The 22,909-nt window shown below is 44.8% G+C and overlaps 3 protein-coding genes and 1 long non-coding RNA gene across 9 annotated transcripts; 3 read left to right on the top strand and 1 right to left on the bottom strand.

Moving 5' to 3' along the window:
- Nucleotides 1–3,026: 3,026 nt before the first annotated feature.
- LOC127757472 (uncharacterized) lies at nucleotides 3,027–6,504 on the top strand. Of its 5 annotated transcripts, none has more exons than XR_008013458.1 (5): nucleotides 3,027–3,672; nucleotides 3,785–3,921; nucleotides 4,323–4,401; nucleotides 4,533–5,537; nucleotides 6,395–6,504. It is a non-coding gene; the product is annotated as an uncharacterized LOC127757472 (long non-coding RNA). The 5 variants fall into 5 exon arrangements; XR_008013457.1 differs by having other exon boundaries at nucleotides 3,028–3,921; nucleotides 4,533–4,650; nucleotides 5,410–5,537; XR_008013456.1 differs by having other exon boundaries at nucleotides 3,030–3,921; nucleotides 4,533–4,650; nucleotides 5,423–5,537.
- A 4,774-nt stretch (nucleotides 6,505–11,278) lies between these two features.
- On the top strand, nucleotides 11,279–15,247 carry LOC127757706 (receptor kinase-like protein Xa21). The gene is made up of 3 exons (XM_052283273.1): nucleotides 11,279–11,357; nucleotides 11,877–14,579; nucleotides 14,669–15,247. The coding sequence occupies exons 2-3, from the start codon at nucleotides 11,891–11,893 to the stop codon at nucleotides 15,043–15,045; spliced, it is 3,066 nt and encodes a 1,021-aa protein (XP_052139233.1). The 5' UTR covers nucleotides 11,279–11,357; nucleotides 11,877–11,890; the 3' UTR covers nucleotides 15,046–15,247.
- Nucleotides 15,248–15,849: 602 nt separating this feature from the next.
- On the top strand, nucleotides 15,850–18,097 carry LOC127757859 (ureide permease 2-like). Of its 2 annotated transcripts, none has more exons than XM_052283440.1 (7): nucleotides 15,850–16,260; nucleotides 16,627–16,765; nucleotides 16,860–17,004; nucleotides 17,100–17,140; nucleotides 17,232–17,338; nucleotides 17,441–17,815; nucleotides 17,929–18,097. In XM_052283440.1, exons 1-7 carry the CDS (start codon nucleotides 16,024–16,026, stop codon nucleotides 18,085–18,087), a joined length of 1,203 nt encoding a protein of 400 aa, XP_052139400.1. In that variant the 5' UTR covers nucleotides 15,850–16,023; the 3' UTR covers nucleotides 18,088–18,097. The 2 variants fall into 2 exon arrangements, with proteins under 2 accessions (XP_052139400.1, XP_052139401.1); XM_052283441.1 differs by having other exon boundaries at nucleotides 16,164–16,260; nucleotides 16,611–16,765.
- A 27-nt stretch (nucleotides 18,098–18,124) lies between these two features.
- On the bottom strand, nucleotides 18,125–22,636 carry LOC127757858 (eukaryotic translation initiation factor 5B-like). Its single transcript, XM_052283438.1, has 10 exons — nucleotides 21,197–22,636; nucleotides 21,001–21,101; nucleotides 20,802–20,892; nucleotides 20,564–20,674; nucleotides 20,408–20,473; nucleotides 19,848–19,907; nucleotides 19,189–19,764; nucleotides 18,701–18,826; nucleotides 18,499–18,618; nucleotides 18,125–18,410 (listed from the first exon to the last, which is right to left on the bottom strand). Exons 1-10 carry the CDS (start codon nucleotides 22,508–22,510, stop codon nucleotides 18,345–18,347), a joined length of 2,631 nt encoding a protein of 876 aa, XP_052139398.1. The 5' UTR covers nucleotides 22,511–22,636; the 3' UTR covers nucleotides 18,125–18,344.
- Between the last annotated feature and the right edge of the window lie 273 nt (nucleotides 22,637–22,909).

Genomic DNA, 22,909 nt, shown 5'->3' with positions numbered 1-22,909 from the left:
TCCAGATTCAACAGAAGCAGAGATTAGAACCCCCTCTCCCTAATTACAAATTCAGTACTCACAATTCCTAATCTATGTGGCATATACTCCCTCCATCCCTAAATGTTTGACGCCGTTAATTTTTTTAAACATGTTTGAGCGTTCATCTTATTCAAAAAATTTAAGTATTTTTTTCCTATCATTTGATTTATTGTTAAATATACTTTTATGTATACATATAGTTTTACATATTTTACAAAAGTTTTTAATAAGACGAACGGTCAAACATATTTTAAAAAGTCAACGGCGTCAAACATTTAGCGAATGAGCGAGTATATAGCAGCAAGAAAATTTCATATTTTAGGACCTCATTATGCATTTGGAGAATTGTAAGAAGCAAGAAACAAATGTTCCCAAGAATTGTAAGAAGAAATGTACATTAAAGTTTTATGGTTTGGTTATGCTATTTTTTTACATTTTAGAGCCCCATTGTGCGTTTCGCACATGGGCCTTCAATTTCTAGGTACGGCTATATATGGTCGTGGGTACATGACTTTACCCACCAAGTTTCAAATACTTGTATCCACGAATATTACGTACTTACGTATATGCAGGTGGCCTTTTAACATGATTTTAGTGAGACTAGAGATATGCCGGCCGTTGGTTTTCGTCTTTTGAAGCATATGTTAGGAAGCGCATTCACGGAGTGTGTTGAAGTATTGCGTAACATGATGGCAAATTGACTTTTGCAGTCCCTAGACTTAGCATAAATGGTACCCTGTAATGTTTGCGGTCGGCAATGTTAAACATGTAATATGCAATGTGATGTACATGAGCATGGTTAGATGGACATATGCGAATAGATAGAGCTTGTTGTAATAGAATAGTATCATATCTATCCATCCCCCTGCACCCCTTATCTTGTAACCCACGGCGATGGTTATTATCGCCATGTATATCAACAAAGATGTGGCCCGAGTGAGTTGAATCTGAACCTCTGATGTTTGACAAGCAACCCTTGGATGAGAACTCACACTGATTTAACCAGTTCCAAGATTATCATCTCCGCAAGCTAGATACGTTCTTGAGGATGATAAACTTAAATTAATTCTTAGGCATCTCCACTTTCCCGATGCCTCGAAATCCAATATTCAGGGCTATCACAAAATTTTCTTCTTTGTGTGTGCTCACTAGCAATCAGTATGCATAATGCATTCAGAAAGAGGATTGATGGAAAGTGGGGAACAACAAGAGTAGTAGCTGGTGTTTGGGGAAATCTCTGATATGTGTTTTGTTCCTTACCCTGCTCACTCAGTAGCCAATGCAATATATATAGGATGGCTCACACTTCTTTGTTGATCCACAGCAAGGCTGGGTACAACTGTACAAGTGATGATCCAATGTTTAATATATTTAAGAAACCAATTAAATCAAGGTTAAAGGATGCCATGGCCTGACAATTTCAGGCTAATACCCGTTTAGATTATACTCTCTCTCAACCTTAAATATATATACATTCTTGTATATGATCCAATCTGACTTTGTGTTCTTTTCATCTGATTGTGCCGTCCTCCTATATAACCAATTTTGCCTTAATTATGTAGCAGCAATTAATCTCTCCATCCTCTTGCAAATGAGTACACCTACTGAAAAAGAATACCAGTTCTTCAACTAGCACTACTACAAAACACATGCTTACAGTTAGCCAAAATAGCTTTTCACATGCGGGTGGAGCGCCTGCCTAGAACAAAAGGTATGTGAAAATCAATTTTCCCATACAGGTACGTGAAGATGACTAACTGTGAAAATGATTTTTGGTGAAAAAAATGCAAAGACAAAAGTTTTCAACCCCAGCTCCGTAGAAAAACTTTCCACATAATTCACATCAAGAGACCCTAATTTTCCAGCAATTTTTTTCCCCAGAATTCACAACATCCAACAACACAAAAGTTCATCACGGTAGTGATGGGGTTGCCACTACTAGAAAAAACATTTTTTTCAAGATGGGCCAAAAGTAGTTTTTGTATGCAGAACTCCAACAGGTATGCCTGAAAAGGTATGCAAAAATTGCTCTTTTTCCATGCGAGCGACGCACCCGCACACGAAACGGGTGCTTATGTCACCCTCACGCAAAAATAAAATTCCGTAAAAAAAATTGCAAAAGAACCCCTAGCTTTGCTGCTAGATCTGATTGCCGCCCGCCGCCCGCCGCTAGATCCGGGCCGCAATGCTTCATTGTTGCCGGCCGCCACCCGCCAGATCCACGTGAGGGAGCCGCCATCGCCTCCTTCGAAGCGCAGGGGAGCCCGCCACCATGCTCCATCGCAGCCGTCTGACACCCGCCGTCGACCGCGCCGCCCGCCGCCCGTCATGAGGCCGGCGGAAGCAGGTCCGCCCGCCGCCTGAAGACCCATTCTGGTTGCAACCACGGAGGTCGAGGACGAGCAGGACGTTCCGGGAAGCAACAAGGTGGGATGCGCCGAACAGCCCGTCTTCCCACTACTACTTCCACCCAGCTTAGTCGCATTGTCGTGCAGGTGGAAGAAGCTCGGCCCACCGCCATCGATTTGCGATGCAGCTTGGGGAGGAGATGCTCATGGAGGTGCGGCTGGGAGAGAGAGCCATGTGGGGGTCCTCTCCACTGCTCCCTGCCCGCCTTGTGGCCTGGATACCTCCGATAGCACTGCTACCCTCGCTATCTTTGTTTTCTTGATACCTCCAATTCCAATGCACAGAGCTTATACGTGCACTACTCCAGATGTCACACTAGCTATATCCAGATCAATTATGTGTCTAGTTATCTGATCATCTCTAGCTATTGATAATTGGCAGCAACATCGATCTCAACCATTGGTGTGCTTAAGTTACTCTCAGTTTCTCTCCTATCTATGTTCTATACGTTATCCAACTCAAATATATACTGATTTAATTTGAGTGATCTATATAGTCAATATGAAACATAGCTAGCTGCCACGTGAATTTTTTTTCTTTTAGAAAATGAACTAAAACCCGACCTCGACTTGAATATATCTGGAAAAGAGTTGTGGTCGAAAGGTCACGTGCTCCTCGATCCACACCTCCCGCCGTTGCCGAACACCACCGCGGAGAAAAAACCTTCCCCAATCCCGGCCACCACCCCTCTGTTCCCCACGCCGCGAACCCTAGCGAAGCGGAGGCAGAGGCGGCCACCACCTGGCCCTGGATGCGCCAGCGCGGCGGCGGCGGCTACGACGGAGTCCTCCCCTCCTCTCTCCTCTTCCCATGGTGGGATTCCTGCGCATTGCTGCCGCACTCCACCGCATCTTGATACCGCCGGCGCCGTGGAGCCTCCCCCCGGAGCCGCTGCCCAACACGCCTCGCTCCCCTTGGCATCCTCCCACGCAGTCATGCCTCCACCGACGCCCTGCTACGCGTCTCCACCTCCTCCCCTATGAACTGCATCTCTGCCCTCACCACAACGACGATGAAGCGGTCGGGCGCACGGATCCGGCAGGGCAGCACTGGGGCGGAGCAGATCCTGCATAGGAGACTCGCGGGAACGGTCGATCCAGCAACGGCAACACGCGAGGTTGCAGATGGAGAGCTCATGACCGGCCGCTGGATTAGCGTCGGGGTTGTCGCTTCATCCTGGCATAAAGGTGTCGTCAGGTTTGTGCTCCCACTCACATAAGCATGTTGCTTAGGTCTACTCAGGTAAATCACTTATCTATCTCCGTAATTGTGAGAAAATTTTTGATTTGGTATATGACGACCTTGAGAAGTAATGGTATGTTTTGTTTTGGATTCCGTATCTACTTTTGTGCAGAACCGGAGTCAAATGTTGCCGTTTGTTTTGTGCAGAACAGGATTTTATATCTCTTGCTCTCGCTAATTTATCTGGTGTGTAGAATTGCAGATCAATGATACATGGCAAGGTCAGAGCGCCAATGAAATACTAAAATGGTAACAGAAGCTCCTGTTCCTGTAATTTCTTAGTTTCTCTATACAATAATGGATGCACTGATATGCTTTGATACAAGATGATCTGTTGATTACCATATCCAAACCATTCGTTCTGGCCTTTTTTTTTTATCGTAGATCAAGCAACTACTAATCATGCCATTTGTAAGTTTATGTGCATATCGTTGCAAGGTCAACGAAAGCTACAAACGACCTACACACCTTTTGCTCCCTGGGGCTATTTCTTTGGCAAAATGGCAAGACTCTGTTTCAAAGAGTATATTTGGTTGCTTCTAGAAGTAATACATTTTGCATATAGTTTTGTTCCTATAACCTTTTAGGATAACTAATTTTGTTCCAGCACTGAATTGATCTCAATGACTCATTGCTTCCAATTCCATAAGGCACATGCTGGATGGTTGTTGACAGCCACAACGCTGGCGCCGAGGTGGTCTGCGCTTTCACCATTAAAATGGCCCAACAGTAAGTTCATTATTTGTGCGGGGAAATACAATTTTTATCAGATGTGCAGCTAAGCTGGCTTTTCAGATTATCTGAATCAAAAAAGTATTTTGTATTACATTCTGCACTTAAGTGCCAAAACTAATGGACAGCGGGGCAGCGACGTCTTCGGCAGTGGCGGGAGCGGGAGAAGGAAAGTAGAAAGGGGCTCTCTCGCTGCAACGTAGTAGGTTAATTAGAGACGCATGGATCTGTCGTCAATCAAATCTGGTACCATCTGCACTCAACATCTGCATGAATATCCTTCCTTTTGTGATAATAGGTTTGCCCTCAATGATATATCTATTTGTGTGCTAAATGGAGTATACCCCGTTTTATGAATATTACTCTGTTTTTAGGGCTTTTCATTGCATGATATTTGATCTGATGGTGTCATGGAGATGTATGGATTTACCACATGAAACAATCAAGTTGGTTCTAATTAATATTATCAATTTTAGGTGCATACCTACTGGCTACTAAAGCAATCGATTCTTTCAAGTAACACATATATGTTTGGGAGAGGAAAGAAATACTCAGATGCAATAATATAGTAAATGCAAGCCCATAAAAAAGATTGCATAGATTTTTCTTCGTTTGTTAAATATATTGCTAAAACGTGCCTTGCACGTGCACGATAACATAGTCAGCTTAGTAGAAAGACTGCATTTTTTTTCAATATTTGCAATCTGGTTTATTTTGACCCATGGTTTGGGCTTGATTATAATCTCATCCTTTTGCTGTACTGAAATTGGTTTTGGATTTAATTGTGGACTATGTCTGTGTCACTACAACATCAGGTATTGGTTATAATGCAGCTAGGGGAAAGTAGAGTACTTTGAAGTGTTTGAATGGTTTTCACATGTATACTCTGCTAGCTACCCTTTAGTAAGTATATTCATGTAAAGGGGAGTAATAGATCAGTGCACTAATGTTCAAACTCTATTGAGATTGTCCCATGTGTCACTTTGTTCGCTGAAAAAAAAAAAGATAACATTTATAGGTTTTTTTCGCTGCTCGAGAGAGGATGCTGCTGAGTTGAATCAAGACATCCTTCAGAATCTGGTATATCTAATGGTCTGTAAAATTTTACAAAAGCAACAGGAGGGACCATCAAGGTGAGTGGTTATCTTATCCATTCACTGGCAGCATACATTTTCTTATATGATGAGAATAGAGCTGAAATGTGTTTGAGTTCTTGTTTCATTGCTTTGTGGTCGCCATTTGATATGTAAACAATTACTAAACTAATAACACCTAAACGTTGCCTGTCAATTAGATTTTTTTAATATGTATTAGATTAGTATGCAGCCCACACTTTTGCTTTTTGTGGTAGGCCGAGTCCATATCCTTATTAGGATTAGGAGGAAAAATGATGCTCCATGTGCCCAAAATGTGTGTGAACTGTACAAGTTAGATCATAATAGATGGTTTGGTTAGCTAGATCCAAAACTTGAGCTTTTCTATGGCTTGGTACCCTGGTATACAAGAAGTAAATGGTTAATGTTTTCAGTATTTTGCTATGTTTGCTATCAATATTTTTAGTGTACAAATGCCTCAAGCCACTGTATAATTTGTATAGCGCAATTTGGCAGTTAACAATTTCCTCTTTCTTGTGATTAATTTTCCTGTTATAAATTTGAATATATGTCAGAAGAACATATTTATGGAGTGACGATATAAATCGGTAACCACTCATGAGCAAGTAATTATCGTGTTATAAATTTTATGCCACATTCCAGAGTTTTCTAGCCTTAAATTTTCTATTATTACACACACCGGAATCAGTTTTATGAGTCACAGTTCATGCCAATTGATTAGGTAGATTTTAAGAAGGATTAAAAAAAATAATGCTTTAAGATGATAGCAAGAGAACATATGCTAGGTAACCCAGCATTGATATAAACTGACAACATGCTGCTGCTGAGAATATGTGTAATGGTGTCAAAATCTCACATCATATTATGTGTAACAGGGAATGTTTCAAATGTGATGGATTGTGTATAGAAAAAAGAGATTCGTTGTTTGCTGAAGGTGTATTGGAAGTTGCTTGCTGATAAATAAAGACCCCATGGATAGATGCAATGATGCATTAAGCTCTTGAAGGAGGATTTTGATGGAAAACTATGTCGAGTTTTCAGTAGCCTTGTTTGGGCTAACGACACTCGGTTTATTGTTCTAGGTCTCTGACCTAGAATCATGTTTTAGTTTTTTTTCTAGGTCTCTTGCTTTTTGTGTTATTTGCTCTAGGTGTTCTGTTGTCCGCTGTTTCAGGTGCTTTGTAGTGTAGTTCAGTTTGGGAGTGTTCTCAAGGTGTTATACAGTGAATTGGTGTTTCGGTGTTCGCCCTTTGTTGGGTTGGTGTTGTTTATCTTCTCTATCGATGAAAGAGGACAAAGCTTTTGCCTTTGTTTTGAAAAAAAAAAATAGAGACCACATACAAATAAATGGTTGTGTGAAATGTAATATTCATGGATGCAAAATTTACCACTAAAGTTATCCAATCCAAAGTCTAATAATCATGACATGTACTAAAATGATTAATATTATTTATAAAATCATAAAAATGCTTCACTTCTAAGATGGCATGTTTAAATTAGTTGTAAATAATATGTTTTGTACAATTTATATTGGCTTCTACGTGCATTGCATGTGCAAGATTACTAGTGATTCAAAAAACCAGAACACAGGAGTCCCAATTCCATCAACCCTAATCCAACCCAATCACCAATTCCAACAATGCCTATGGGTTTGACTTCATTACTTACCGTTGATCACTGGCAATCTTGCTACCAACATTTCCGCCTTCACTACTTGCGTCTCTGCCTGCATCTGCCTCCCTCTCGCCCCTCTCCATCTTCCCGCGTTGAGACGAGGAGGCGCCCCCAATCCCGCTCAATGGCTTTGGAAGCGTGTCGTCCCACCTAAAAGGCTTCCCGCGCTCACACCTCGCAGCCACACCACCCTAGCCACGGAAGCAGCCCATGTGGTGCTTGCAAATGGCACTACTAGGAAAATCGTTTTCCCAAGCGAAGGGAAGGCCCGTCTAGATACATAAGCCTACGAAAATAGATGATTTTCGTAGGCATCTCCATCTTCCCAGGCGTCATAGCCACCTGCCTGTGAAAAAAGTTTAGGCGAACAAAAAACAATTGCCACCAAACCTCCCCCCGCCCTACCCATGTCCGGCCGCGCCGCCGCCGCATTCCCGCCTCCCTCCTGCAAGATCTGGGAGGATGGGAAGCCGCCGCCGGGAGCTGGCGCCACCTGGAGCCGCACCAGGGAGGGAACCCGGCACCGCCTAGACCTGTCGCCGCCTCGACCCTCCGCGTTGCCGCCGCCCTCCGCCACCGCCTCCACCGGATCTAGGAGGAGGGAGGGGAACCGCCGCCTCCTCCCCCCTCCGCGTCGCCACCGTCTAGAGTCACCGCTACCACCGCCCTCCACCACCACCTCCACCAGATCTGGGAGGAGGGAGGGGAGACGCCGCCGCCTCCACCCTACGTGCCACCACCACCGGTAGCCATCGCTGTCCTTCCCCCTCCCCCCTCCTTACCACCTCCGTAGCCGTCGCCCCCCTCTGCCGTGTCGACCCTCCGTGCCGCTGCCGCCTCCTCCACTCTCCGTGTCGCCACCGCCGACCGGATCCGCTCCAGGAGAGGAGAGGGAGAGATGAGCGAGAGGTGTGAGGGGAGAGGAGAGGGGAGGGAGAGATGAGGGCTAAGAGTGTGATGACTTCGAGAAGGCGAGGGGTGGCCGGCGATTTCGAGAAGGCATTTTTTTTCTTTTTTTTTTGTTTTTCTCCTTCCTCTTTTATTTCTTTCTGCTTTTTTTATTTCTATTTAGATTTTTTTAGTAGATTGATATTTTTTGGGTGAGAATTTGGGGGGTATACTTACCACCTCTAATGAAAGGGTGATTGCAACCACTCATTCATCCCACTCCTTCAACCAAACAAAAAAATGGATCACCATATGCACTTTCATCCCTACAACCAAACAAAAAACTGGATCGCCATATTCACTCCACCAAACAAAAAACTGGATCGCCATATCCAGCAAAATATGGACCGCCATATCCCATCCAACCTTGACCGGGAACCAAACACACCCATAGTGATTTTGGTGGGTAGGTGCGGCTTTTAATATGTTTAACCTTTATGTAGGCGGACCTCTTGAGTGGTCCGCCTGCAAAAATAGATATTCGCAGGCGGATAACGACCTCACCCCACGGTTGTCATTTTCGCAGGCGGCCATTTAGCTCCGAAAGGCCTACCCGCCTAGAAAAAAAATGCCATCATCTAGAAAAATGGTTTTTCTTGTAGAGTGGGCCACCGGCCATGTTGGCAGGCCCATTTGGTGTGGTGTGTCTAAACATAGGGAATTTTGAAGCCTGGTTCATTTGCCTAGGTTACTTTGAAACTTATAGCTTAGACATGGGATTTTTTTTTACAAAGGCCCATCTAAATGGGGTTATGTGATATTTGGTCTATTTTATTATGGGGCTGTCTACATGGCATTTGACAGAAAAACACCTCACAAATCATGCGAATTCTGGACCATTGGATCGCTTTAAGATTCGTGCTGGCATATCTAACCCTAACCCCTCTCCCTCCCCCTCGTCATTCCAGGCCGCCGCCGCCTTCTCTTGCGCGTGCGGCTGCCTCCGCCGCCGCCCCACGCGCCGCCGCCCGGACTCGCCGGCTGGCCGGAAGGGGTCAACGGCACCGGCGAGCCCCCTCCTCCCCTCCCCTCCCCTCCCCCCGGCCGGCCTCCTCCCCTACCCCCTCTTCCTCCCTTCCCAACGGACGGCGTGAGTTCCCCCGCCCCGCCGTCTTCCCCGTCTCCGGCGGCTCCCCGCCGCCGGATCCGCCACCACTACCCGCCACCTCCTAACCACGAACCGCCGGATCCGCCATTTGCCCCCGCCGCCGACACCGGCCCACCGCCCTCCTCCATCCCCGCGGCTTCGGCGCCGCCGCCGGCGCCTCGCCGCCCGCCCTTGTCCACCGCCCACCGCCGGGCCGCCGCCATCCCTCTAAGCCCGGCGATCCCCCACTCTTCCCCCTCCCCCACCCCCCTCCCACCCCCATCCCAACCCGGGACCCTAAACCCTAACTCCATTGCTTTCGTCGGGGTCGCCGGAGTTGGAGAAGGTGTCGCCGGAGCTGGAGGAGAAGAGCTAAGGTCGCCGGAGCACGAATCGCGAAGCAAATCCCAAGGTCAGTAATCTGCATGATTTTGGCCTCAAAAATCATTCGACTGATAAATAGCCATTCCGTTTTATTATATTCGGTTCAAACAGAAAGAGAAACTTTAAAAAAAAGACAAGTTTGCCAATTGGGCTTGTTTCTTCTTAACCTGACCAGGTCTAGTTCAAACGAAGTTGTACATTCATATAAAATTTCCAGTGAATTTTTAAGTTCAAGTTTAATGTAGCAAATCACATATTATGGATTTCTTTTGAAAAAAAAATCCTTCTTTTGTCCATATAACTTAGGGTTTATTTATGTGTGAGAAAAGTTATATTTGAGTTGTCTATTATTTTTTTTAAAACGATGCATATTTTTTCTTTTTACCACATAACAAATTGCAAATGTATAGAATTTAATGCTATAAACTATACACATGTATGCCAATTAATTATATTCTGATCCATTCTTCAAAATAGTTCAACCCCCCTATCGATCATTCTAGATTTCAAATCCCCTATCCTTCCTTCTGATTGATCGTTCCAGATTCCAAATCCAGACACTCACACCGCACGCGCACTCATCCCTATGAACATACGAGCATCTTCGAAGACTGGACCGGCAAATCCTGGAGAGATTGACGAAGTCACCACAGGCGCGCCTCGCTGTCGACGGGTACGTCGCCTACCACTGAAAGCACAACGCCGTTAAATCCTGGAAAATTCGCTTCCATGGGGAGTCGAACCCAGGACCTCAGGTGCTACTGAGACTCTTGTAACCACTAGGCTACAGGCCCTTTCGCGCATATCGTTCATTCTAGACAATTCTTTCCAGAGATTTTTCACTCTTCTATATGTAGTCTGCACCTAAGCAGGGCAGCAGATAAGGAGCAAGCCTCCAACATAGCAACAGCCAACAACACCCAACTTGCAAGCACATGAGAAATGGCATAGTTTTCGTTTCTTAAGATGATTATCTTCTCGATATTAATCCTTGATTTATTTGGGATGCTAGATCTGCCACGTGGACCAATGAAATCTGGCTAACAAAGTCAGCATTACAGATATAGATATGATCGAACAAATCAATTATAGGTGCAATAAGGCAGAATGTCACTGTCCTTGTTGACTACCGTCAAGTCTTCTTTTTTTTTCCTTGTTTTTTATTTCTCTGGTCTTGGCAGCAAAAACTGATCCTATATATCTTTTGGACTGTTCATTTGGCGCCATCTTCAATTGGCTTTAGCCCTATATGATACTATCTCCTAATCAAAGTCGGAGACCATAGGTTTGGTTACAATATGTTTCAATTGGCAATGGCACGAAAAGCATAATCTAATCATCCATTTGCTGGGTTTCTCCAGTTCATTGAACATTAATACTCCTTCCGTATTTTAATATATGACGCCGTTGACTTTTTAACAAACGTTTGACCTTTCGTCTTATTCAAAAAATTTATGTAATTATAATTTATTTTATTGTGACTTGATTTATCATCAAATGTTCTTTAAGCATGACATAAGTATTTTTATATTTGTATAAAAATTTTGAATAAGATGAGTAGTCAAACGTTGGTTAAAAAGTCAACAGAGTACGGAGGGAGTAATTAATTAGCAACAACAGGGTAAGTGGCGGGGCCATCATTCGAGACAAGACCATCGTCGTGTGGAGTCAAGTGTGTGTTCTCCACCGCCAACTCCGGCGGCTCCCTCACCGAAGACGACCTCGACGCCGGCGGAGCACTTGCGGTGAGTGGCTGAGTGCGCCGTGATTAATTTGATTTATGTATTGAGCCTATTCTTGATTCGCCACAGTTTCTAGCTTCCATAGGATTTCATATTGAAAGAAAGCTAGTCAAATTTAGTCAAAACATGCTATTGCCTAGCGTTGCAATCTGTTTAGGTTGCTACTGAATTGTGCAGACGAGATGAGCACCAAAAAGGCAAAAAGTGGAGTCTTAGCAAACAAAGTCTCATGCAGCATGCACATGATCCTGGATAAATCCATCAGTGGAGTCTCACTTTTCTTGAAAGTCTAGCACTTTCAGGAAAAAAAAAATGTCGTAATGAATTGTTAAAGCTCCATTAACCTTATTCTTCATCAATCTATAACAATCAAAACAAAGAACTGAATGTGATTGTTACAAAAAAATGAATGAAAGAAAATTTCCCTAAATTAGAAGTTACCACAAATTAGAATTTTGTATTCATCCTGCTCATACTTCTTGCCTGGTTACTTCTTCTTAACATGACAACTTATTGCTGCAGAGGTCAACTACAAAATGAAGCCAACTGCTGAAATGCTGTACTTCTTCATCATATCTGCTTTGCTTTCTGGAGCTCACAGAGACAGAGCCACCTACTCCATTGCATATGCAGAGGAGATAGATCACATGTCCTTACTGGATTTCAAGAAGAGTATCTCCGTGGATCCTCATGGAGCCCTAGCCTCTTGGAATGGCAGCAGTCACTTCTGTGAGTGGAGAGGGGTTTCCTGTCACAACACCAAACATCCTCGCCGCGCCACCGTCCTGGACGTCTCTGACCTAGGTTTGGTCGGCATCATCTCACCCTCCCTCGGGAACATGACATTCCTTACGGTTCTCAACTTGTCGTACAATAGCTTTGCCGGCGAAATACCTCCCCTCGGCCATTTGCGCCGTCTCGAGATCCTCACCTTTGAGAGTAACTCACTGCAAGGAAGAATTCCCACTGAGCTCGCCAACTGCACAAGCCTGAGGGAACTACACTTGCGCATGAACCATTTTGTGGGAGAAATCCCAACCGAGGTTGCATCCTTGTCGAAGCTCGGCAGTTTAGATCTGTCACGGAATAACCTTTCTGGAGTGATCCCACCCTCACTAGGAAATATATCAAGTTTGAGCGAGCTTATAACCACGGAAAATCAGCTCCAAGGAAGAATACCGAGTGAATTGGGTCGACTGTCACGCTTGACTGTGCTAGCCATAGGTTCAAACAACATCTCACAAGGAATTCCCCAAAGCATCTTCAATCTCTCCTCTCTAAAAGCGATGTCCCTAGAAAGGAATCAGTTGAGGATGCCATACTTGCCATCTGATCTTGGCACCACTCTCCACAACTTGCAACTAATATTCTTGGATTACAACCAGTTCGCGGGGCCGATTCCTCCTTCGCTTTCCAATGCTTCCCAGCTTGTGAATATCGATTTATCCAGCAATTCTTTCACCGGTCATGTGCCGGCAACTCTAGGAAGCCTAAGAAAACTCACGTGGTTGAATCTTGAATTTAATCACCTGGTAGCAGATGACAGACGAAGCTGGATGTTTATGGATGTGTTGACAAACTGCAGCTCTCTCCAAGTGCTTGCACTATTCCAAAACCAGCTAGCAGGGCAGCTACCAAGTTCTGTCGGCAACCTATCTTCCCAGCTACAGTACCTCCTGTTGGGTAACAACAAAATCTCTGGTTCTGTTCCTTCTAGCATTGGGAACCTTCAAGGCCTTACAAGTCTGGGACTAGATTCCAATAATTTTGATGGCTTGATAACCAACTGGGTAGGGAACTTCAAAATCATGGAAAAACTATTCCTTAGCAAAAATAGTTTTGTCGGGCCAATTCCATCATCGATCGGCAACCTCTCTCGACTTTTTAGTTTGACCCTCGCATCAAATAAATTTGAAGGGCCCATACCAGCAACTATTGTACAACTTCAACATTTACAGTTCTTGGACTTTAGTGACAATCAACTCAATGGCAGAATACCAGTAGGCATGTTCAACCTTCAGGCAGCAATTACTTTCGACTTGTCGCACAATAGCTTAAATGGAATAATACCTCGAGAAATCGGAAACGCTAAGCAACTCTCTGAGATAGACATCTCATCAAACAAGATAGCTGGAGAAATACCAGAGACTCTGGGCAACTGTGAATCTTTTGAGACTATTATAATGGGAAATAACTTCCTTGATGGAAAAATTCCTTTATCCCTTGCAAACCTGAAGAATTTACAGTTACTGGATCTTTCTCATAACAGCTTGTCTGGACCTGTACCAGATTTTCTTGGTAGCCTCAAAATGCTTCACATCTTAGATCTGTCTTACAACCATTTACAAGGTGAAGTGCCAAGAAATGGGGTTTTCACAAATGCCAGTGCTCTCATATTGACTGGAAACCAGAACCTTTGTGGAGGGATTACAGAGCTCCATTTGGCCCCATGTCCTGTTGTACCTTCCAGGAAGAGGAGACTACCTCGCTCCCTCAAAACAGTAATCCTTGTAGTTTCCCCAATGCTAGTTTTGGCACTGATCGTCATCGTGGTCCTTTTCTGCAGGAAGAAACTGGAACGAAAATCTTTGATGGTGCCTTCAGTTCTTGGTATGCATCTGCCACAAGTTTCATACATGGATCTTGCTAAATCCACCAATAACTTCTCCCCATCTAACTTGATTGGAAAAGGAGCACATGGCTCTGTGTACAGAGGTTTCATCAGTCACCTAAAAATGGATGTGGCCGTGAAGGTCTTCAACCTTGAAATGCAAGGAGCAGAACGTTCTTTTCTTGTCGAGTGTCAAACTTTGAGAAGCATAAAACATCGGAATCTTGTCAGTGTACTTACTGCTTGCTTGAGCATAGACCCCAGAGGAAATGAATTCAAAGCAATTGTTTATGAGTTCATGCCTAAGGGAAATTTAGATGAGCTCATACACTCACAGAGAAGCAATGAGCATGTGGCAGGCCACATTATCCTGGCACAGAGGCTAAACATAGCTATTGACATGGCAAATGCGTTGGACTATCTGCATCACAGCACAAAACCACCGGTTGTTCATTGTGATTTGAAGCCTAGCAACATCCTTCTGGATGATGATATGGGAGCTCACATTGGCGACTTTGGTCTAGCGAAACTCCGAAATGATTGTCTCTCGGTATCTGCAGGGTGCTCAACTAGCTCAGTTGGCTTCAGAGGAACAATTGGCTATGCTGCTCCAGGTTTGCACCTCACACTCATATACAATCTTTGAAATCAAACTTAGCATGGTTTCAATTCCACATAAGCTGAATATTCTGTATTTTTCCAGAATACGCAACCGGTGGCCACATATCTACTGCAGGTGATGTGTATAGCTTCGGTGTTCTGCTTCTAGAGATGCTCACCGGGAAGAGGCCCACTAATGCCATTTTCATGGAAGGGCTTAGCATTATCAGTTTTGTGCAGATGAACTACCCGAATAAAATAACAAGTATCATTGATGAGTGTCTGCAAGAAGATTTGGACAACTTAAACAAGGAAACCCAAAGTGACTGCAACTGGAGAGTTCACGGCTGTATTCAATCAATGCTAGAGATTGGCCTTGCTTGCACACATCAATTACCAAAGGAACGGCCTAACATGCAAGAGGTTGCCAGAAAGTTGCTTGCAACAAGGGTGGCATATGAGAAAAGCAGCGGGTTCTGATTTTTCTGATGAAACAATTGGGGGGCATCCTCTGCTCTGTGTATGCTTGCATTTCTAAGTTTTATTTTCTTTGGGATATGTATGTAAATATTTTCGTAGAATGTTTATGTAGTCTTAAGAACAATTTCACAAACCACCCTTTTGCTTTCAGCAAGTGTTCGCCAAGTTCATATAGAATATCTGAAGTCGATTTCATTGCAAATCTGCACTTATCACGGGTCATCTATGTTTGTAGAAAAAAATATCTCTCCAAACAATTTACTCTGCTAGCAGAAATGCCTTTAAAAAAATTACTCATGTATTACCTTCTCACATTGTTGAGTGACTACTGCATGATATGGAAGAATCACTCGACACAAATAAGCACTTCGCTCATACCTTGCTGCAATATAAAAGAGCGACATTTGTTATTGACAATTTCAGGCATTATGCCCATTTAGATTACACATTAACACCGAATTTACTGCTACTCTCAGCCTTAAGTGCCTTCTCGTATGTGATCCCATCTGATTTTGTGTTCTTTCATCTGATTCTGCTGCTCTTTGATTAGCCCATTATGTCATTTTCTCTATAGTTGATGAAGAATGCAGAGAGAACTGAACCCAACGTTAATTATGTAGCTAATTAATCTATCCATCCTTGCAAACAAGTAGACCTACTACTGAGAAGGAACACCTGTCCTCAACTAGTTCATTTTATATTTGCATCATTGCATGAAGGGCAGAAAAATAAGGGCAGCTCTGACTTGTAAACCAGATCTCAAGAACCCCTGTCCTTTCTTTATTCAGTCACAAGTTGTTGCAATACCCCATCAACACACCCCTCGATTTCCTCTTCACTTATTTCAGGCCAAAACAGTGTTCACATGAACATGAGTACATGATGACACTATGAAGCAAATTTGTCCAATTGAGAGTTTGAGACTTGAGATGAAAAATCTAGCCTGAAATCCTCTCCAGTCTGCTTCCCAGCGTCGACATGTTCGTCGTCGAGGACCGGGGCAGCGCCGTCGCCTTGATGGTGGCCTCCCTCCTCTTCCTGGGCACCTGGCCTGCTCTCCTGACTCTCCTGGAGCGTAGAGGCCGGCTGCCTCAGCACACATACCTGGACTACTCTGTCACAAATCTCCTTGCTGCTGCTGTGATTGCCATCGCATTTGGGCAGCTTGGAGGGACCAGCCCTGGCATGCCAAGCTTCTTCACTCAGCTCACTCAGGTCAGTGCTTTTTTTAAGTTTCTTTGGTTCAGTTGGTTGTTCTTGTGTCATGCAATCTAGGACTAGAATATCTTAGCTATCAAGAATGCAGTGATGATTTCATAAGAAGCTGTGAGTTAGTACCTGTTAATGAGAGTAATTTGGAAGTGAGTAGCTGAATTTGATAACTGGAAATTCAGAATTGCTTCAAGTTGACAGTGTGACTTTGGAATTTGGATGGTATCTGTGGACGCAAAGCAAGCATGAGAGACTTGTCCCAACTGTATGTTGGTTGCATCGTGTCACTGTCGTTAGAGTGTTCAGCTTTTATGTGGATAATCAACTTCAGTAAATTATTCCATGATTTGCAGCCATTGATCAATGCAGGATAACTGGCCTTCAGTCCTATTTGCGATGGCTGGTGGCATTGCTCTCAGCATCGGAAATTTGATCTCGCAGTATGCGTGGGCATTTGTCGGTCTGTCTGTGACAAACATCATCTGCTCAAGTCTGGCTGTAGTTCTAGGTACACCCAAACATGCAAAAAAACTGAATCTTTGGTGAATCTGCAACTATTTACTTGCACTTTTGCTGATGCGGATGTCCATGATCTATTGAAGGAACAACCATGAACTACTTCCTCGATGGCCGAATAAATAGGGCAGAAATTCTTTTCCCGGGTGTAGCATGCTTCCTCGTCGCTATCTTCCTCGGCTCTGCTGTCCACTCTTCCAATGCCAAGGATGAGGAGGAGAAGCTAAGCATGTCGGGATTCAGAAATGCATTTGAGCACTACCAATCTGAATTTTCTTTGAGAGACCTTCCTTTGATGTCAAGAAGTACAATTCGTTTGTTTGCAGGAGTAGAGGCATAGAGCTCAGCAGTGATGTTGCTGACCAAGGTGGTGCTATCTTCTAACCACCTGAAAAAGGGTGAGATTATGCAATGCAGAAGCTAACAGAGTTGCTACTTTGCTACCATTTATTTTTCAGTGAAGTTGCTGCCAAATCAAGAAGCAATGGAGGACGGCGAAGACGGCGATTTCGATACCGGCACCGCAGAGTTCATCGTTCAGGTTGAGAAGAGGCGATCCATCAAGGTGACATCACCCACTGCCTCTGAAGATTGGTGAAGGAAGCTTATAGAGGAGTAATATAGGACCTGAAATTCAGAAACCTGAATATCAGTTTGTGGGTTTCAGGTGTTTGGCTCCAGCAGGTGGCTAGGCCTGGGAATGGTGCTCCTCGCCGGAGTCTGCTTCTCCCTCTTCTCGCCGGCGATCAACCTGGCCACCAACGACCAGTGGCGCGCCCTGAGAGACGGCGTCCCCCACCTGACGGTCTACACCGCCTTCTTCTACTTCTCCGTCTCGTGTTTCGCCCTCGGCATCGGCCTCAACGCCTGGCTCCTCTACCGCCCGGTGGCTGGCGTGCCGCCGTCGACCATCGGAGCTTATGCCGGAGACTGGAACGGCAGGCACTGGGCGCTCCTGGCAGGGCTGCTCTGTGGGTTCGGCAATGGGTTCCAGTTCATGGGTGGGCAGGCTGCTGGATATGCAGCTGCTGATGCTGTCCAGGTGATCCTCTCCTTAGGTTCATATCACCTCTGCAATGTTTGCTGCATTTTACCTGCATTTCATCAGCTGTAATACAACTAAAACTCATGGTGTTCATGATATGGTGTGATCAGGCACTGCCTCTTGTCAGTACATTCTGGGGAGTCATCCTCTTTGGCGAGTACCGGAGATCATCGAGGAAGACTTACCTGTTGCTCGGTTGCATGCTGACGATGTTCGTCGTCGCCGTGGCACTTCTCATGGCTTCAGCAGCACATAGGAAGACAGGCTAGATCAAAGGAAATTTCACCGTAGTCCAACATAGAAGGATTTCATTCCAGGAAGATATCACAGATGCAACATTCACCATTAACGACAATATTCGCCATTACAAACATCTATAGATTCATCCATTATTCACAAAGTAACAAAACGGTTTGACAAATGATGACAAAGTATGACTGGAGTTTCTGGACACAACACAGAACAGAAAATGATGAACGTGATCTAAATTGCCAACACGAGAAGAAGAGAGAAGTATTCCCATCCTTCAGGCTATATCGAGTAGTTTCTTCAGCCTGCGGATAAGCTGCCAATTCTCATCATTCATTTCATCCTGCAGCAAGGTGAATTCACAAACATTAGATGCACATGTAATGGTTCTGCGAGATAAATGAAAATAGTAGAGTGGTTATGTATCTTACTCGATAGTACTCTTTGAGTACATCAATGGATCTCCTTGAGATTTGGCTTATCAGCTCATTGCTCTCATCAAAATGGCGTCCATACAACCGGGTCTTCTCCTTGGGGCTCTCCCCGGTTATCTGGTGGAGAAAATGTATGTTAGGCTTTTTCTATTTAGTTGTTAATAACTGAAACTATCCTAACGATCTTTGTTATTCATACCTTTACGGATACTACTACTCCTCGCTTTGCTGAATCAATCTGATTGCCATTTGATGTTTGCATTGAGGAGATCCTTCCAAGACCATGGACTGTGCCTCCAACATAGACACAAATTGGTGTTCCCACCTGAAATGCAATTACCACAATCAATGATGAGCAGTAATATATGTGACCTATTACAGTAGCGCCAGATTTGTAAGCTTTTATGGGTTTGGATAGATGCCAAGATTTTCCATCAAGTTTATTTCTAAGGTGTAGCATGCCACACTTTGTGAAGCTCAATTTGGATGCAACAACAAGGTACCATATTTTTGCACTGTCATTGCCTGTGATAAGTAGGCCAAGACTAAAAGCCAATGAACCAAACTACTGACATGTAAAGTTTAATTGTGCTAACTCAAACTGTGGCGATATGCCTATGCATCAGTATCTAGGATAATTATCATTTTAACAGAATTCACTCAAAATAATAAGGCTAAAAGAAGTACCTTGACAACACCTTCCAAGACTTCAACATCACAAAGAAATGGATCCTTCTTACGGTATACACGGTTTGGCAGAATCTTCAGGGTGCATGGGAACACTGCATCGACTGCACACTGCATTTTCTTCAACTCCTTTGATCTTTTAATGTGTTCATTAAAGCTGTCAACAAGCTTGTACACTGTGTCAGCTGTAACAATCTTCACTCCTGATTCTGATGCAAGGACATCTGCCTCAGGCATCACCCTGACATTAAATGCTAAGATGGCTGCATACTCTTCTTTCCGCTTCAGCATAGCACTTGCCTTCATGACATCTTTCTTCTCGATTGGGCCTAAGTTGCAACCACTGACAGGAACATTCACACCAGGGCTGTTCAAATGCTCAATAATTGCTTCCAAGATTCCAAAAGTAGAAGCTTGCACATAGACACCTTCCTTGCAAGTTTTGAGCCTACTTATTTCTTGTATTACATTTCCCTCTTCATTCTCATTCCTCTGGTTTTTGGCTTCAGATTGTCCCAGATCGTCCCCTGGCTTCACTACAATGAGAGAAGTGCCTGGAATTGCATATTTCAGTCCCTGAAAAGATAAAGTTAAGCAACCATTAGTTCGAGATTGGATTTTCCTTTTTTTTAAAGGCATGACAACTGAAATAAACTCACCCGTGCCACAATCTTTACCCCCTGTGCAGCTTTAAGCTCCTTGTGATGCTTATATATGCCCTGCAGAATAGAAGTGGACACATTAAATGAACACCCAACAATTACTGTCAAATAATCTTGCCACATACTAAAATTAAATTCATATATACTGTACATGCTTAGGTGGCCCGTTTTTGCTCAAAACCCCACATGATAATTAAGGGTCCATTTGAACCTCCATATTGGAGGAGCATATTACCAGCACGCAAAATGGGGCAGCTCATAGAATTTGTTTTTTTTTCATAGAACACACAGGTTAGCAATTTAGGAAGCGTGCTAATAGAAAACGAGGAAGTTGTAGTTTGGAGATGTGGGAAAGAACACAGCATAAGTGATGATAACATTCAGTATCTCTCTTGTCAAGTAAACTGCATGTTTTAACGAGATGAACTGTTTCACTATCATGGGCATACATTTATTACCTTCTGGGGATTTGCTAGATTTGCATATGTTGTTTCTTTCTTTTAGAACTTATGTACAGAAACTAAAACTGTCAAAAGAGAGTGCGATCATTAACTCACCTTAACTCTCAGTTCTTTCAATGGATGAGGGGTCAACAAATCTCTAATAATTGTTGCGACAGGCCCCTGAAGATGAAAAATGACAAGGTTATGAGATCAAACCATTGCAGAAAAATTCAAGGGGTATGAAATCTCAAATTTAAGAAGTTATTATACCTGTTTAGTGCAAACATTCACTTGATCACCTTTGTACAGCACACCATTAATCAGCACTACATCAATAGTAGTTCCTAAATCTTTGTCATCATTGACTTCTAGGACAGTACACTGATCAAACAAACTCATGTCAATCTCACATTCAACAACTTGATAAATGGTGCATATCCAAACTAGTAAGAAACTCGATATTAAACAGAGTAATGGAGATTAACATAGTAATGGATAGTGGACAAACCTCCACTGTATTGACAAAGGTTAGCTTCTCCATCATTGTCGCTTGGGACCTTAACACCAGCATTAGTAGAAGGTCTGGAATGCCTTCACCGCTGGAGGATGGAATAGCATACGTTAGGAAAAGGTAAACCTCAAATTGCATATAACATATGAAATGAAACCTAACAAACAAGAAAAGTCAAAGCATATAGCAGGCATACCTTATGGCACTGGTTGGGACTATGTCAAACACTTTCCGAAACTTTTGATTGTCATAGTACAGTGCAGTGTTGAAGCCATTTTCCTTCAGTTGTGTCACAACCTGTTTAGATAGACGAATTAAATGGTCAAAAAAATCAAAGAAAATATTTGCATTGAAACATATCGGATCAATGAATGTAATGGCATTGCTAGTACCTTAGTCAACCTCCACTGAAATTCCTTTTTGACATCACCAGATTGGTTCTCGAGTGCCTTCTTTATCGGTGCATCTGGACAATGTTTCCACCCACAAAGCCGGTCTACCTTGTTCAAGACAACAATGAACCTCACATTGCGGTCTTTCAGAAGAGCAAGGGACTCAACAGTCTGCTTCTCAAGCCCATGCATAATGTCAACAACCACCACAGCAATGTCACACAAACTCATTCCCCTCGAGCGCATGTTACTGAACGACTCGTGGCCAGGGGTGTCAATCACAAGCAATCCAGGAACTTTGATGACGACGCCTTCACGGGGTTTGGCCCTCTCCTTGATGTATTCAACAGGTACGTAGGTAGCACCAATCTGCTGCGTGATGCCTCCGGCCTCCCCTTTCTGAACATTGGTGTGCCTGATGCAATCAAGGAGCTTTGTCTTACCAGCATCCACATGGCCGAGGATGCAACATATCGGTTCACGGAGTACCCTGTCACCCTTGATTGCACACGCATCTTGAGAATCAAGGATGCCATCTTCCTCAACCTCACCAGCCACATCGATATCGACTGGATTAACAACCTGGGAAGCAGAAGTAGCAAGTTTCTCCTCTGTTTCCCCTTTTGTAACACAGGGAGAATTCCCATCAGATTGGACGTCGAACCCATCCAAGCTCTTGTCCTCCCAAGAATCATCATCACCATCACTAATAGTGCCATCCTCTTCTGATGATCCACTTTTCCTTCCCACTCCCAATTCTACCGCGTCTGCGACAGCAGCAACCTCGATAGATAATACATTGATCTGCTCCTCCTCCAATTGCGGCTTCGAGCTCAGCAATTCTGCCGTATCACCTTCAGATTGGGCATCCCCGTGAGGCTTGGCCTGCAATTTAGTCTTCCTGGAGTCATACACAGGCCGGAGACGATCGCCATCACCGCCACCGCCGGAAGCATCCGCGACGACGGCGATGCCGAGCCGCCGCCGCTGCTCCTCCCTCCGCCGCGCCGCCTCCCTTACCTTCTCCTCCTTCCTCCTCCGCCGCCTCTCCTCCTCCCTCCGCTCCCTCTCCTCCTCCGCCCGCGCCTTCCCCTCCTCCTCCTCCCGCCTCGCCCGCTCCTCCGCGGCGGCCCTCTCCTCCTCCGCCCTCCTCTCCTCCTCCGCCCGCTTCTCCTCCTCCTCCGCCCGCCGCGCGATCCCCTCCCAGAGCCTCTCCAGCGTCACCCGGCTCGGCCCACTACCCACCTTCTTCTTCCCTGCGGCGGCCGCGCCGCCGCCGCCGCGGGGGCCCGCGGTCTTCCTCGACGACGACATCGGGGCGGTGGTGGTGGTGGTGACGGTCCAGGTTGGCGACGATGGGGCGACTGCTCATACGGCGGCGGGGGGCACACGCGCGGCTGCGCCGGCGACGAAACCCTAGGCGGGAAGCGGCGATCGGAATCCGTCGAGTCGAAGTATACGTGTACGGATTCGCGTGTAGGAATAAATAGTGTGCTGCGTGTGGGGCCCACGCGGCAGTGACCGGGACGAACACGGACGGGTATGGGGAACGGTGGATGACAGGTGGGGCCCAGGGAGGTGCGGGTCGGTGGGGACTGGGGACACGGGCTCCGGGCCGTGTTGCTCGGCTGTCACGATCTGTCGTGTGGGCCCAAGGTTCGGCCCGGTAAGGTTTCCTCGAGGAAGGGAAATCAACTTTTGTAAAGGCCCGGC

The sequence above is a fragment of the Oryza glaberrima genome, chromosome 12 (genome assembly GCF_000147395.1).
Source record: "Oryza glaberrima chromosome 12, OglaRS2, whole genome shotgun sequence".
NCBI classification, from domain to species: domain Eukaryota; kingdom Viridiplantae; phylum Streptophyta; class Magnoliopsida; order Poales; family Poaceae; genus Oryza; species Oryza glaberrima.
The sequence above is the reverse complement of the archived record's forward strand: the minus strand, read 5'-3'. Positions and strand labels throughout refer to the sequence as shown.

What these genes read in the sequence shown, in the direction of transcription:
- LOC127757706 (XM_052283273.1), top strand. Translation starts at nt 11,891, where the DNA reads ATGAAGCCAACTGCTGAAATGCTGTACTTCTTCATCATATCTGCTTTG. An exon ending in AATTGGCTATGCTGCTCCAG is followed by an intron (nt 14,580 to 14,668) that starts GTTTGCACCTCA and finishes GTATTTTTCCAG; the next exon opens with AATACGCAACCGGTGGCCAC.
- LOC127757859 (XM_052283440.1), top strand. Translation starts at nt 16,024, where the DNA reads ATGTTCGTCGTCGAGGACCGGGGCAGCGCCGTCGCCTTGATGGTGGCC. An exon ending in AAGTCTGGCTGTAGTTCTAG is followed by an intron (nt 16,766 to 16,859) that starts GTACACCCAAAC and finishes GATCTATTGAAG; the next exon opens with GAACAACCATGAACTACTTC. An exon ending in CAGTGATGTTGCTGACCAAG is followed by an intron (nt 17,141 to 17,231) that starts GTGGTGCTATCT and finishes TTTATTTTTCAG; the next exon opens with TGAAGTTGCTGCCAAATCAA.
- LOC127757858 (XM_052283438.1), bottom strand. Translation starts at nt 22,510, where the DNA reads ATGTCGTCGTCGAGGAAGACCGCGGGCCCCCGCGGCGGCGGCGGCGCG. An exon ending in GTCCCAACCAGTGCCATAAG is followed by an intron (nt 20,893 to 21,000) that starts GTATGCCTGCTA and finishes TCCATCCTCCAG; the next exon opens with CGGTGAAGGCATTCCAGACC. An exon ending in CCTTTGTCAATACAGTGGAG is followed by an intron (nt 20,675 to 20,801) that starts GTTTGTCCACTA and finishes TTGTTTGATCAG; the next exon opens with TGTACTGTCCTAGAAGTCAA.